Source organism: Panulirus ornatus, chromosome 31 (genome assembly GCF_036320965.1).
Source record: "Panulirus ornatus isolate Po-2019 chromosome 31, ASM3632096v1, whole genome shotgun sequence".
NCBI lineage: Eukaryota > Metazoa > Arthropoda > Malacostraca > Decapoda > Palinuridae > Panulirus > Panulirus ornatus.
Window position 1 is genome coordinate 19173247 of NC_092254.1, and position 16168 is coordinate 19189414.

At 40.7% G+C, this 16168-nt stretch overlaps 1 protein-coding gene across 1 annotated transcript in view; it reads left to right on the forward strand.

Moving 5' to 3' along the window:
* LOC139758855 (uncharacterized) overlaps window positions 1–15671 on the forward strand; it is a 123994-nt gene extending 108323 nt beyond the window's left edge. Inside the window, exon 5 of the mRNA XM_071680718.1 lies at window positions 15447–15671. Coding sequence (XP_071536819.1) covers window positions 15447–15655 — 209 coding nt within the window. The 3' untranslated portion in view covers window positions 15656–15671. The remainder of the gene's footprint in view (window positions 1–15446) is intronic.
* Window positions 15672–16168: the final 497 nt, after the last annotated feature.

A 16168-nucleotide genomic window follows, 5' to 3' on the forward strand; every position in this document is an offset into this window, starting at 1 on the left:
ATACATTAAATAACCTTACCAACCAGTCAACAATACAGTCACCCCCTTTTTTAATAAATTCCACTGCAATACCATCCAAACCTGCTGCCTTGCCGGCTTTCATCTTCCGCAAAGCTTTTACTACCTCTTCTCTGTTTACCAAATCATTTTCCCTAACCCTCTCACCTTGCACACCACCTCGACCAAAACACCCTATATCTGCCACTCTATCATCAAACACATTCAACAAACCTTCAAAATACTCACTCCATCTCCTTCTCACATCACCACTACTTGTTATCACCTCCCCATTTGCGCCTTTCACTGAAGTTCCCATTTTCTCCCTTGTCTTACGCACTTTACTTACCTCCTTCCAGAACATCTTTTTATTCTCCCTAAAATTTAATGATACTCTCTCACCCCAACTCTCATTTGCCTCTTTTTCACCTCTTGCACCTTTCTCTTGACCTCCTGTCTCTTTCTTTTATACATCTCCCACTCAATTGCATTTTTTCCCTGCAAAAATCGTCCAAATGCCTCTCTCTTCTCTTTCACTAATAATCTTACTTCTTCATCCCACCACTCACTACCCTTTCTAATCAACCCACCTCCCACTCTTCTCATGCCACAAGCATCTTTTGCGCAATCCTTCACTGATTCCTAAATACGTCCCATTCCTCCCCCACTCCCCTTACTTCCATTGTTCTCACCTTTTTCCATTCTGTACTCAGTCTCTCCTGGTACTCCCTCACACAAGTCTCCTTCCCAAGCTCACTTACTCTCACCACCCTCTTCACCCCAACATTCACTCTTCTTTTCTGAAAACCCATACAAATCTTCACCATAGCCTCCACAAGATAATAATCAGACATCCCTCCAGTTGCACCTCTCAGCACATTAACATCCAAAAGTCTCTCTTTCGCGCGCCTGTCAATTAACACGTAATCCAATAACGCTCTCTGGCCATCTCTCCTACTTACATACGTATACTTATGTATATCTCGCTTTTTAAACCAGGTATTCCCAATCACCAGTCCTTTTTCAGCACATAAATCTACAAGCTCTTCACCATTTCCATTTACAACGATGAACACCCCATGTATACCAATTATTCCCTCAACTGCCACATTACTCACCTTTGCATTCAAATCACCCATCACTATAACCCGGTCTCGTGCATCAAAACCACTGACACACTCAATCAGCTGCTCCCAAAACACCTTGCCTCTCATGATCTTTCTTCTCATGCCCAGGTACATATGCACCAATAATCACCCCTCTCTCTCTCCATCCACTCTGAGTTTTACCCATATCAATCTAGAGTTTACTTTCCTACACTCTATCACATTACCCCAAACCCCCTCCTGTTTCAGGAGTAGTGCTATCCTTCCCTTGTTCTTGTCCTCCCCACTAACCCCTGACATTCCCAAACCACTCTTCCCCTTTGCCCTTGAGCTTCGTTTCACTCAAACGAAAAACATCCAGGTTCCTTTCCTCAAACATACTACCAAAATCTCTCCTTTTTTCTCATCTTGTTTACATCCACACACTTTTTGACCCCAATCTGAGCCTTCGAGGAGGATGAGCACTACCTGCTGACTGCTTCTGCTTCATCTTTTAGAAAGTTTGAATACAATGCGGAGAGGGTTTCCCAGCTCCCGGGCTATATATATATAGGAAAAAAAGGGCCTAACCCACCCCCATACACATGTATATACATACACGTCCACACACGCAAATATAGATACCATACATCTCAATGTACACATATATATAAACACACAGACAACATATATACACATGCACACAATTCACACTGTCTGCCTTTTTTCATTCCCATCCCCAAACCTCGCCACACATGGAATAACACCCCCCTCACCCTCATGTGTGCGAGGTAGCGCTAAGAAAAGACACTCATCTCTAGCTGTCATGCAATAATACCCGAAACCACACCTCCCTTTCCACATCCAGGCACACGGAACTTTCCATGGTTTACCCCAGACGCTTCACATGCCCTGATTAAAACCATTGACAGCACGTCCACCCAGTATACCACATCGATACAATTCACTCTATTCCTTGCCCGCCTTTCACCCTCCTGCATGTTCAGACCCCGATCACTCAAAATCTTTTTCACTCCATCTTTTCACCTCCAATTTGGTCTCCCTCAGGCACCTCACCATGAGTCTCAATCAATACCCTCCCATATAATTTACCAGGAATACTCAACAAATTTATACCTCTGTAATTTGAGCACTCACTCTTATCCCCTTTGCCTTTGTACAAAGGCAAATCTTCAGGCACCTACCATGAGTCATACTCATTAAATAACCTTACCAACCAGTCAACAATCAGTCACCCCTTTTTAAAAAATTCCACTGCAATACCATCCAAACCTGCTGCCTTGCCGGGTTTCATCTTCCGCAAAGCTTTTACTACCTCTTCTCTGTTTACCAAAACATTTTCCCTAACCCTCTCACCTTGCACACCACCTCGACCAAAACACCCTATATCTGCCACTCTATCATCAAACACATTCAACAAACCTTCAAAATACTCACTCCATCTCCTTCTCACATCACCACTACTTGGTTATCACCTCCCCATTTGCGCCTTTCACTGAAGTTCCCATTTTCTCCCTTGTCTTACGCACTTTACTTTCCTCCTTCCAGAACATCTTTTTATTCTCCCTAAAATTTAATGATACTCTCTCACCCCAACTCTCATTTGCCTCTTTTTCACCTCTTGCACCTTTCTCTTGACCTCCTGTCTCTTTCTTTTATACATCTCCCACTCAATTGCATTTTTTCCCTGCAAAAATCGTCCAAATGCCCTCTCTCTTCTCTTTCACTAATTACTTACTTCTTATCCCACCACCACTACCCTTTCTAATCAACCCCCCCTCCCACTCTTCTCATGCACAAGCATCTTTTGCGCAATCCTTCACTGATTCCTAAAATACGTCCCATTCCTCCCCCACTCCCCTTACTTCCATTGTTTTTCACCTTTTTTCCATTCTGTACTCAGTCCTCTCCTGGAACTCCTCACACAATCTCCTTCCCAAGCTCACTTACTCCCCCAACCCTCTTCACCCCAACATTCACTTTTTCTTTTTTTGAAAACCCATACAAATCTTCCCATAGCCTTTCCCCAAGATAATAATCAGACATCCCTCCAGTTGCACCTCTCAGCACATTAACATCCAAAAGTCTCTCTTTCGCGCGCCTGTCAATTAACACGTAATCCAATAACGCTCTCTGGGCCCAATCTCCTACTTACATACGTATACTTAGTATATCTCGCTTTTTAAACCAGGTATTTCCCCAAACACCAGTCCTTTTTCAGCACATAAATCTACAAGCTTCACCATTTCCATTTACAACGATGAACACCCCATGTATACCCAAATTTTTCCCTCCCAATGCCCCATTACTCACCTTTGCATTCAAATCACCCATCACATAACCCGGTTTTCGTGATCAAAACCACTGACACACTCAATCAGCTGCTCCCAAAACACCTTGCCTCTCATGTCTTTCTTCTCATGCCCGGTACATATGCACCAATAATCACCCATCTCTTCCCTCACTTTCAGTTTTACCCATATTAATCGAGAATTTACTTTCTTACATTCTATCACATACTCCCACAACTCCTGTTTCAGGAGTTTCTGCACTCCTTCCCTTGCTCTTGTCCTCTCACTAACGCCTGACTTCCCCTCCCAAAAACATTCCCAACCACTCTTCCCCTTTACCCTTGAGCTTCGTTTCACTGAGAGCCAAAACATCCAGGTTCCTTTGAAAAGATATATTCTTTTGGGATCTAAGTTATACCCTAGAATCTTCATTGATAAATCCCCTTAAGTATGCAAAGAAATCATTTTTTCTAGTTGAGCCCAAACCTCCCATTGACACCAAAATCTTTTTGTTCTCCCTTTTAATGTAATTTCACTTTGCTTCCCATGTTGCTTAAATCCTTAAATTTTAAATTTCCTTTTTTAGAAACAATAATACTATAAAAAAAAATCTAATCAGGAATTCACCAAAAATTCTCTTTGTTGCATCTATAAGTTCCTTGTGGAAACTGTGATAAATTTTATGTTGGTCAGACTGTAAGGATCTTTCTTTTAGACTTAAGCAAACATGAATTATAGTGTACAACAATCAGTGCCTTGTTTAATCTGTTAAAAACTATGATCATGAAATTGGGCCCCTGAGTAACGCCATCTCAGTTGTTAACTCTAACTCTATTACCAAGAGAAATGTCATTGAATCTTCTATTATTAAATACACAAAGAATTATAATCTTGATATTAGTAATGGTCAGTACAAATTAGATAACTTTATTGTTGATAAGATTTGTAAATTGAGAAGTTTATGAACGCTCGTTGTATGTTTTGGACAATCACATGTTTACCAAATGGCGTCGTAGCTTCGTCTCTTCGATGTATATCAAATGACTGTTATATTTCTCTCTTGTGTCTCCCCTGATGATGTGATTATTACACGAAAGTGCACATGGGAACTTTTCATGTTTCATTTTCCACGTAGACTCATAGGAATATCTTGATCACGCGCAAAATTGTGATCCTTTCCAATATATATATATATATATATATATATATATATATATATATATATATATATATATATATATATATATATATATATATATATATATATAACAAGTAGTGGTGATGTGAGAAGGAGATGGAGTGAGTATTTTGAAGGTTTGTTGAATGTGTTTGATGATAGAGTGGCAGATATAGGGTGTTTTGGTCGAGGTGGTGTGCAAAGTGAGAGGGTTAGGGAAAATGATTTGGTAAACAGAGAAGAGGTAGTGAAAGCTTTGCGGAAGATGAAAGCCGGCAAGGCAGCAGGTTTGGATGGTATTGCAGTGGAATTAATTAAAAAAGGGGGTGACTGTATTATTGACTGGTTGGTAAGGTTATTTAATGTATGTATGACTCATGGTGAGGTGCCTGAGGATTGGCGGAATGCGTGCATAGTGCCATTGTACAAAGGCAAAGGGGATAAGAGTGAGTGCTCAAATTACAGAGGTATAAGTTTGTTGAGTATTCCTGGTAAATTATATGGGAGGGTATTGATTGAGAGGGTGAAGGCATGTACAGAGCATCAGATTGGGGAAGAGCAGTGTGGTTTCAGAAGTGGTAGAGGATGTGTGGATCAGGTGTTTGCTTTGAAGAATGTATGTGAGAAATATTTAGAAAAGCAAATGGATTTGTATGTAGCATTTATGGATCTGGAGAAGGCATATGATAGAGTTGATAGAGATGCTCTGTGGAAGGTATTAAGAATATATGGTGTGGGAGGAAAGTTGTTAGAAGCAGTGAAAAATTTTTATCGGGGATGTAAGGCATGTGTACGTGTAGGAAGAGAGGAAAGTGATTGGTTCTCAGTGAATGTAGGTTTGCGGCAGGGGTGTGTGATGTCTCCATGGTTGTTTAATTTGTTTATGGATGGGGTTGTTAGGGAGGTAAATGCAAGAGTTTTGGAAAGAGGGGCAAGTATGAAGTCTGTTGGGGATGAGAGAGCTTGGGAAGTGAGTCAGTTGTTGTTCGCTGATGATACAGCGCTGGTGGCTGATTCATGTGAGAAACTGCAGAAGCTGGTGACAGTTTGGTAAAGTGTGTGGAAGAAGAAAGTTAAGAGTAAATGTGAATAAGAGCAAGGTTATTAGGTACAGTAGGGTTGAGGGTCAAGTCATTTGGGAGGTGAGTTTGAATGGAGAAAAACTGGAGGAAGTGAAGTGTTTCAGATATCTGGGAGTGGATCTGGCAGCGGATGGAACCATGGAAGCGGAAGTGGATCATAGGGTGGGGGAGGGGGCGAAAATTCTGGGGGCCTTGGAGAATGTGTGGAAGTCGAGAACATTATCTCGGAAAGCAAAAATGGGTATGTTTGAAGGAATAGTGGTTCCAACAATGTTGTATGGTTGCGAGGCGTGGGCTATGGATAGAGTTGTGCGCAGGAGGATGGATGTGCTGGAAATGAGATGTTTGAGGACAATGTGTGGTGTGAGGTGGTTTGATCGAGTGAGTAACGTAAGGGTAAGAGAGATGTGTGGAAATAAAAAGAGCGTGGTTGAGAGAGCAGAAGAGGGTGTTTTGAAGTGGTTTGGGCACATGGAGAGAATGAGTGAGGAAAGATTGACCAAGAGGATATATGTGTCGGAGGCGGAGGGAACGAGGAGAAGAGGTGGAGACCAAATTGGAGGTGGAAAGATGGAGTGAAAAAGATTTTGTGTGATCGGGGCCTGAACATGCAGGAGGGTGAAAGGAGGGCAAGGAATAGAGTGAATTGGAGCGATGTGGTATACCGGGGTTGACGTGCTGTCAGTGGATTGAATCAAGGCATGTGAAGCGTCTGGGGTAAACCATGGAAAGCTGTGTAGGTATGTATATTTGCGTGTGTGGACGTATGTATATACATGTGTATGGGGGGGGGGGGTGGGGCCATTTCTTTCGTCTGTTTCCTTGCGCTACCTCGCAAACGCGGGAGACAGCGACAAAGTATAATAAAAAAAAAAAAAAAATATATATATATATAATTATATAATTATATATATATATATATATATATATATATATATATATATATATATATATATATATATATACATATACAATTTTTTTTTTTTTTTTTTGGTTTGTTGCTGTCTCCCGCGTTTGCGAGGTAGCGCAAGCAAACAGTCGAAAGAAATGGCCCAACCCACCCCATACACATGTATATACATACGTCCACACACGCAAATATACATACCTACACAGCTTTCCATGGTTTACCCCAGACGCTTCACATGCCCTGATTCAATCCACTGACAGCATGTCAAGCCCGGTATACCACATCGATCCAATTCACTCTATTCCTTGCCCTCCTTTCACCCTCCTGCATGTTCAGGCCCCGATCACACAAAATCTTTTTCACTCCATCTTTCCACCTCCAATTTGGTCTCCCACTTCTCCTCGTTCCCTCCACCTCCGACACTTATATCTTCTTGGTCAATCTTTCCTCACTCATTCTCTCCACATGCCCAAACCATTTCAAAACACCCTCTTCTGCTCTCTCAACCACGCTCTTTTTATTTCCACACATCTCTCTTACTCTTACGTTACTTACTCGATCAAACCACCTCACACCACACATTGTCCTCAAACATCTCATTTCCATCACATCCATCCTCCTGCGCACAACTCTATCCATAGCCCACGCCTCGCAATCATACAGCATTGTTGGAACCACTATTCCTTCAAACATACCCATTTTTGCTTTCCGAGATAATGTTCTCGACTTCCACACATTCTTCAAGGCTCACAGGATTTTAGCCCCCTCCCCCACCCGATGATCCACTTCCGCTTCCATGGTTCCATCCGCTGCCAGATCCAATCCCAAATATCTAAAACACTTTACTTCCTCCAGTTTTTCTCCATTCAAACTCACCTCCCAATTGACTTGACCCTCAACCCTACTGTACCTAATTACCTTGCTCTTATTCACATTTACTCTTAACTTTCTTCTTTCACACACTTTACCAAACTCAGTCACCAGCTTCTGCAGTTTCTCATATGAATCAGCCACCAGCGCTGTATCATCAGCTAACAACAACTGACTCACTTCCCAAGCTCTCTCATGCCTTACACCCTCGATAAAAACTTCTCACTGCTCCTAACAACTTGCCTCCCACACCATATATTCTTAATACCTTCCACAGAGCATCTCTCTCAACTCTATCATATGCCTTCTCCAGATCCATAAATGCTACAAACAAATCCATTTGCTTTTCTAAGTATTTCTCACATACATTCTTCAAAGCAAACACCTGATCCACACATCCTCTACCACTTCTGAAACCACACTGCTCTTCCCCAATCTGATGCTCTGTACATGCCTTCACCCTCTCAATCAATACCCTCCCATATAATTTACCAGGAATACTCAACAAACTTATACCTCTGCAATTTGAGCACTCACTCTTATCCCCTTTGCCTTTGTACAATGGCACTATGCAGGCATTCCGCCAATCCTCAGGCACCTCACCATGAGTCATACATACATTAAATAACCTTACCAACCAGTCAATAATACAGTCACCCCCATTTCTAATAATTTCCACTGCAATACCATCCAAACCTGCTGCCTTGCCGCCTTTCATCTTCCGCAAAGCTTTTACTACCTCTTCTCTGTTTACCAAATCATTTTCCCTAACCCTCTCACTTTGCACACCACCTCGACCAAAACACCCTATATCTGCCACTCTATCATCAAACACATTCAACAAACCTTCAAAATACTCACTCCATCTCCTTCTCACATCACCACTACTTGTTATCACCTCCCCATTTGCGCCCTTCACTGAAGTTCCCATTTGCTCCCTTGTCCTACTTACATACGTATACTTATGTATATCTCGCTTTTTAAACCAGGTATTCCCAATCACCAGTCCTTTTTCAGCACATAAATCTACAAGCTCTTCACCATTTCCATTTACAACACTGAACACCCCATGTATACCAATTATTCCCTCAACTGCCACATTATTCACCTTTGCATTCAAATCACCCATCGCTATAACCCGGTCTCGTGCATCAAAACCACTAGCACACTCATTCACCTGCTCCCAAAACACTTGCCTCTCATGATTTTTCTTCTCATGCCCAAGTGCATATGCACAAATAATCACCCATCTCTCTCCATCAACTTTCAGTTTTACCCATATTAATCGAGAATTTACTTTCTTACATTCTATCACATACCCCCAGAACTCCTGTTTCAGGAGTACTGCTACTCCTTCCCTTGCTCTACATATATATATATATATATATATATATATATATATATATATATATATATATATATATATATATATATATATATATATATATATATATATATATATATATATATATATAAATATATATATATATATATATATATATATATATATATATATATATATATATATATATATATATATATATATATATATATACAAGCTGAGAAATACGCTCGAATGGAATTATAAATGAAGGTAAATACCCAGTATGAAGGAAGAAAAAAGTTAATGTGATTCCACGTGATCTACAGTTCTCCCATTCGTCGGTCTCCACAGTTTTAATAGACAAAGAAACAAATGCGTTAAGCAGTGAAAGGTTTGGCAAGTATGAAGAATACGATAATAACAAAGGAACGACAAAGGCCAATCCATGAAATGAAGAGTCGTTGATGCTGTGGATGGAAGATCATGTTCAAAAACGTGTACCATTAAGCTTACTAACAATTCAAGCGAAGGCTAGAATTCTTTTTGAGGCTTTCAAGGAGTGAGCGGGAGAGCAGTACATCGAGAACTTAACAGCAAGTTTTGGTTGGTTCAATAGATTCAAAAGAAGATATAACTTGCACAACGTTCGAGTCACAAGTGAAGCAGCAAGTGCTGACCAAGGAGATGCCGAAAAGTTAATTGAACCTTTGGATAAATCAATCCGTAAACTAAAGAAGATTATATAAAAGGTAAACTAGAGAATCATATAATAAAGCTGGTTGGTAAAAAAAGGGATAATCATGATAGAAATTGAGTAGGATAAAAGAATGCTGCATAGGTACAAGAATCCTATATTACATGATGACATACGTCCGAATTAGATCCTTAGATCCATTTCGAGATCCAAACCTGGGGATAGGGGATTAAGAATACTTCCCACGTATTCCCTGCGTGTCTTAGAAGGCGACTAAAAGGGGAGGGAAGGAGGGAACGGGGGGCTGGAAATCCTCCCCTCTCGTTTTTTTTTTTTTTTTTTAATTTTCCAAAAGAAGGAACAGAGGGTGCAGGGTGAGGAAATTCCAAAAAAGGCCCAGTCCTCTGTCCTTAACGCTACCTCGCTAACGCGGGAAATGGCGAATAGTTTAAAAGAAAGAAAAGAAAAGATATATATATATATATATATATATATATATATATATATATATATATATATATATATATATATATATATATATATATATATATACTATATATATATATATATATATATATAACAAGTTTTGGTGATGTGAGAAGGAGATGGAGTGAGTATGTTGAAGGTTTGTTGAATGTGTCTGACATTAGAGTGGCAGATATAGGGGGCTTTGGTGGAGGTGGTGTGCAAAGTGAAAGGGTTAGGTAAAATGATTTGTTAAGCAGAGAAGAGGTAGTAAAAGCTTTGAGGAAGATGAAAGCCGTCAAGGCAGCAGGTTTGGATGGTATTGCAGTGGATTTTATTAAAAAAAGGGGGTGACTGTATTGTTGACTGGTTGGTAAGGTTATTTAATGTATTTATGATTCATGATAAGGTGCCTGAGGATTGGCGGAATGCTTGCATAGTGCCAATGTACAAAGGCAAAGGGGATAAGAGTGAGTGCTCAAATTACATAGGTATAAGTTTGTTGAGTATTCCTGGTAAATTATATGGGAGGGTATTGATTGAGAGGGTGAAGGCATGTACAGAGCATCAGATTGGGGAAGAGCAGTGTGGTTTCAGAAGTGGTAGAGGATGTGTGGATCAGGTGTTTGCTTTGAAGAATGTATGTGAGAAATACTTAGAAAGCAAATGGATTTGTATGTAGCATTTATGGATCTGGAGAAGGCATATGATAGAGTTGATAGAGATGCTCTGTGGAAGGTATTAAGAATATATGGTGTGGGAGGGAAGTTGTTAGAAGCAGTGAAATGTTTTTATCGGGGATGTAAGTCGTGTGTAGGTGTAGTAAGAGAGGAAAGTGATTGTTTCTCAGTGAATGTAGGTTTGCGGCAGTGGTGTGTGATGTCTCCATGGTTGTTTAATTTGTTTACGGATGGGGTTGTTAGGGAGGTGAATGCTAGAGTTTTGGAGAGGGGCAAGTATGCAGTCTGTTGTGGATGAGAGAGCCTGGAAAGTGAGTCACTTGTTTTCGCTGAAGATACCACGCTGGTGGCTGATTCATGTGAGAAACTGCAGAAGCTGGTGACTGAGTTTGGTAAAGTGTGTGAAAGAAGAAAGTTGAGAGTAAATGTGAAGAAGAGCAAGGTTATTAGGTACCCTCGAGTTGAGGGTCAAGTCAATTGGGAGGTAAGTTTGAATGGAGAAAAACTGTAGGAAGTAAATTGTCTTAGATATCTGGGAGTGGATCTGGCAGCGGATGGAACCATGGAAGCGGAAATGAATGATAGGGTGGGGGAGGGGGCGAAAATTCTGGGAGCCTTGAAGAATGTTTGGAAGTCGAGTACATTATCTCGGAAAGAAAAAATGGCTATGTTTGAAGGAATAGTGGTTCCAAAATGTTGTATGGTTGCGAGGCGTGGGCTATGGATAGAGTTGTACGCAGGAAGGTGGATGTGCTGGAAATGAGATGTTTGAGGACAATATGTGGTGTGAGGTGGATTGATCGAGGAAGTAATAATAGGGTAAGAGAGATATGTGGAAATAAAAAGAGTGTGGTTGAAAGAGCAGAAGAGGTTGTTTTGAAATGGTTTGGTCCCATGGAGAGAATGAGTGAGGAAAGATTGACCAAGAGGATATATGCGTCAGAGGTGGAGGGATCGAGGAGAAGTGGGAGACCAAATTGGAGGTGGAAAGATGGAGTGAAAAAGATTTTTGAGTGATCGGGGCCTGACCATGCAGGAGGGTGAAAGGTGTGTAAGGAATAGAGTGAATTGGAACAATATGGTATACCGGGGGCGATGTGCTGTCAATGGATTGAACCAGGGCATGTGAAGCGTCTGGGATAAACCATAGAAAGTTCTGTGGGGCCTGGATGTGGAAAGGGAGTTGTGGTTTCGGTGCATTATTACTTGACATCTAGAGACTGAGTGTGAACAAATTGGGCCTTTGTTGTCTTTTCCTAACGCTACCTCGTACACATGAGGGGGGAGGGGTTGTTTTTCCATGTGTGGCCAGGTGGCGATGGGAATAGATAAAGGCAGACAGTATGAATTATGTACATGTGTATATATGTATATGTCTCTGTGTGTATATATATATATATATATATATATATATATATATATATATATATATATATATATATATATATATATATATATATGTATATATATATATATATATATATATATATATATATATATATATATATATATATATATATATATGTATACATTGAGATGTATAGGTATGTATATTTGCGTGTGTGGACGTGTATGTATATACATGTGTATGTGGGTGGGTTGGGCCATTCTTTCGTCTGTTTCCTTGCGCTACCTCGGTAACGCGGGAGACAGAGATAAAGCAAGATAAATGAATAATAATGTATATATATCTTTCATATTATTCGCCATTTCCCGCGTTAGCGGGGTAGCGTTAAGAAGAGAGGACTGGGCTTTTGAGGGAATATCTTTACCTGGCCCCCTTCTCTTTTCCTTCTTTTGGAAAGCTAAAAAAGAAACGAGAAGGGAGGATTTGCAGCCACCCGCTCCCTCCCCTTTTAGTCGCCTTCTACGACACGCAGGGAATACGTGGGAAGTATTCTTTATCCCCTATCCCCAGGTTTGGATCTCGAAATGGATCTAAGGATCTAATTCGGACGTATGTCATCATGTAATATAGGATTCTTGTACCTATGCAGCATTCTTTTATCCTACTCAATTTCTATCATGATTATCTCGTTTTTTACCAACCAGCTTTATTATATGATTCTCTAGTTTACCTTTTATATAATCTTCTTTAGTTTACGGATTGATTTATCCAAAGGTTCAATTAACTTTTCGGCATCTCCTTGGTCAGCACTTGCTGCTTCACTTGTGACTCGAACGTTGTGCAAGTTATATCTTCTTTTGAATCTATTGAACCAACCAAAACTTGCTGTTAAGTTCTCGATGTACTGCTCTCCCGCTCACTCCTTGAAAGCCTCAAAAAGAATTCTAGCCTTCGCTTGAATTGTTAGTAAGCTTAATGGTACACGTTTTTGAATATGATCTTCCATCCACAGCATCAACGACTCTTCATTTCATGGATTGGCCTTTGTCGTTCCTTTGTTATTATCGTATTCTTCATACTTGCCAAACCTTTCACTGCTTAACGCATTTGTTTCTTTGTCTATTAAAACTGTGGAGACCGACGAATGGGAGAACTGTAGATCACGTGGAATCACATTAACTTTTTTCTTCCTTCATACTGGGTGATTACCTTCATTTATAATTCCATTCGAGCGTATTTCTCAGCTTCTTGCCAGATGCATCAATATGTGATGGGTTTTTCCTCTTTTTCGTCATCTTTTTAGTGTTTAATACAAAAATGGTTTAATCTAGCACGAAAATTTGTTAGATTCACTTGAATAACGCGCGCTTAGTGGTTACTGGGAGCGAGAACTGAGAGAGATGCTGTGATGAACACAATTTAAGGATCGTCTGACATTCACTATCGTACGCACGCAGCCGTTAGCTCTGGCGGACGTACGACCACGCGTAATTTATGTATTTGCGTATATTTTTTTAATCTATATCTTTTCCGGTCGTATGTACGGATGGTCGTAAGTTGCATCGGTCGTAATTCGGAAGCTCCTGTGTGATACATCATTCTTCCTCACTCCACAACTTGCACACCTTTAAACCCTCCTGCATGATCAGGCCCCGATCATTCAAAATCTTTTTCACTCCATCCTTCCATTCCCAGTTTGGTCCCCCCTCTTCTCCTTGCCCCCCCCCCCACTTCTGTCACATATATCCTATTAGTTAATCTTTCCTCACTTATTCTTTCCATGTAACCAAACCATTTCAACACCCTCTTCTGCTCTCTCAACCACACTCCTTATTATTACACATCTCTCTTACCCTTTCATTATTTACTCGATCAAACCACCTCACACCACATGTTGTCCTCAAAGTTTTTATTTACAACAAATCTACCCTTCTCCGCACATCTTGATCTGTAGCTTAATCCTCACATCCTTACAACATTGTTGGGACTATAATACCCTTAAACATGACCTTTATCGCCCTCCCACATAAAGATATCTCTTTGCACAAATTATTCAATGCTTCTAAAACTTCGTTCCCTCACTCACAATATGATTCACTTTCGCTTTTATGGTTCCATTCTCTGTTATGTCCACTCCCACGCATCAAAACAATTCAAAATTTTTTCTCCAATCATACTCACCCCAACTAACCAGTCTCTCTACCCTGCTAGACTTAACAACCTAACTTTCATTCACATCCACTGGCAACTCCTCCCTTCCATATATTCTTCTTGCCTCAACTTCAGTTTCTCACTCAAAACTGCCCTCAGTGCTAACCCCCCCTCCCCCCATCCTTTACAGACTGCAAAGTTCCCCCTCTCTCCAAGACTACTCTCCCCATCCAATCCATATGCAATTTAAACAACTTTGTTGACATCACACATCCCTGCCGCAGACAAACCTTCACTTGGAAACCCTCACTCTCCTCTCCTCCTACTTATATCAAGCGTGTAACGCTTGATATAAGTATCTCTACTGCGAGCAGTTTTCAACCTACATCATGTATTCTGAAGACTTCCCATAAATGCCGCATATAAACCCTTCTGTTTCTTTGACTATTCCTCTGGACGCGAAGGATTCGAACCCCAGTCTTTCCGCGTGGCACGCCAGTACACTGATCATTGCAACATGAGGCGACAAAAGCTATCTATCTCAGACCAGCCAACGGTTCATGAAATTCCTCGTCACATCTCGTGATCTGAGAGGTTAGGGAAAGCCTACGCCCGGAAGGGTCATTGTTAGCATTGAATACATCACTCAAATCAATCGTAATGCTTCTATATCTTTGAAATACGCTGGATGCATGGAATAGATGATGATTTACTATGGACGGCGGGGATTCGAAACCCTGTCCTAAAGCGTGGCTGATCGACACGCCAACCATTGGAGTACTGGCCTGGCAGCAGTAGGATTGGAATTCTAATCCTCAGAGTTCATTATAATCGTTATTTTCCGTTACATGTGTTCAGCATATGTTGAAGATATAGTGTAATCTTAGAGGACTGATCTTTGAGGTTAGGTTTTCCTGAGATGAGACAGTAGATATCATGGATCTTTAGTTTATCTGGGATGGAGAGCTTTTGCTGCCTCTTGGTCCATTGGTCAGCGTGTCAGCCTGCCACGCGGGAGAAACGGGTTTGGATCTTTCTCGTCGACACGTAATCATTATTATTTATTTCCTGTGTCAGGTTCGTGTTAAGGATATGTCAACTTCAGTGTAGCGTTGGGGGATTTGTTGGTTGCTCGCTACGACCCGTGTGGGTAGAGGTTTTCCGTGGCTGCTCAGGTCACGAGGTGTAACGAGGTATCTCGTGGATCATTGGTCTGACCTGACCAGAGTAGTATAGATTACCACTTTGTTGATCCTGCCGTTATAACAGACACTTTACTACTATAATGGTATAAATTGTGTTAAATGCTTTACTGAGTTGATAACACCTTCTCTATCTCCCACACCGTCAGTGGAGCGTGAGGAGAGCGGCTCTCTGGCCGTGGTCGTCAGTGGTCATTACTCTGCTAATATGGACTGTGGATGGCGGGTGGAGCTGCCGGCTGGCGTCAAGACCTTGTTACGCTGGGTGTACTTTGAATTGGAGTCTGAGGAGTCCTGTAAATATGACTACGTAACTCTGGAAGACCTGACACGACCTAACCACCTGCTTTATGGGTAAGTTCCAGCAACAGTTTGAGAGTTGTGGATGAGAAAGCGAAGCTGCCACACAAAGGGCCGTGTCAGTGCGAGTCTTCCCCAGCCATGTTTACTTCACTTACCAATTATGAGCTAACGCTGAAATGGTGTGACTGATAGGTAATGGAAGCAAGGAGAATGGAATAGCCAACAAAAGAGAATTTGCAGATATTTCTCCCTTTACTTAAAAATTTAGTACCTTCTATCAAATTTATTGTAAAGGTAGAAAATTAGTGTATGTTACCATCATAAGATAGCATGATGTGCAAGGTTAGAAACATGTTTAAGTTTAGCATATACAGAAAACCTACGAATGTTTGTTCTTATATTCATTATTAATGAGTTCAACATGACAGTTATACAATCATCATTCCAGTTAATGTTTCTTAGGTCATTACGCATATGCAGTCCAGAGTTGATTGATGATGAGTTTGAGAAGATATATTCTATTGAATCCAGGTGAAAATATCCTCGATCTTTTTTGATGAATTTCTTC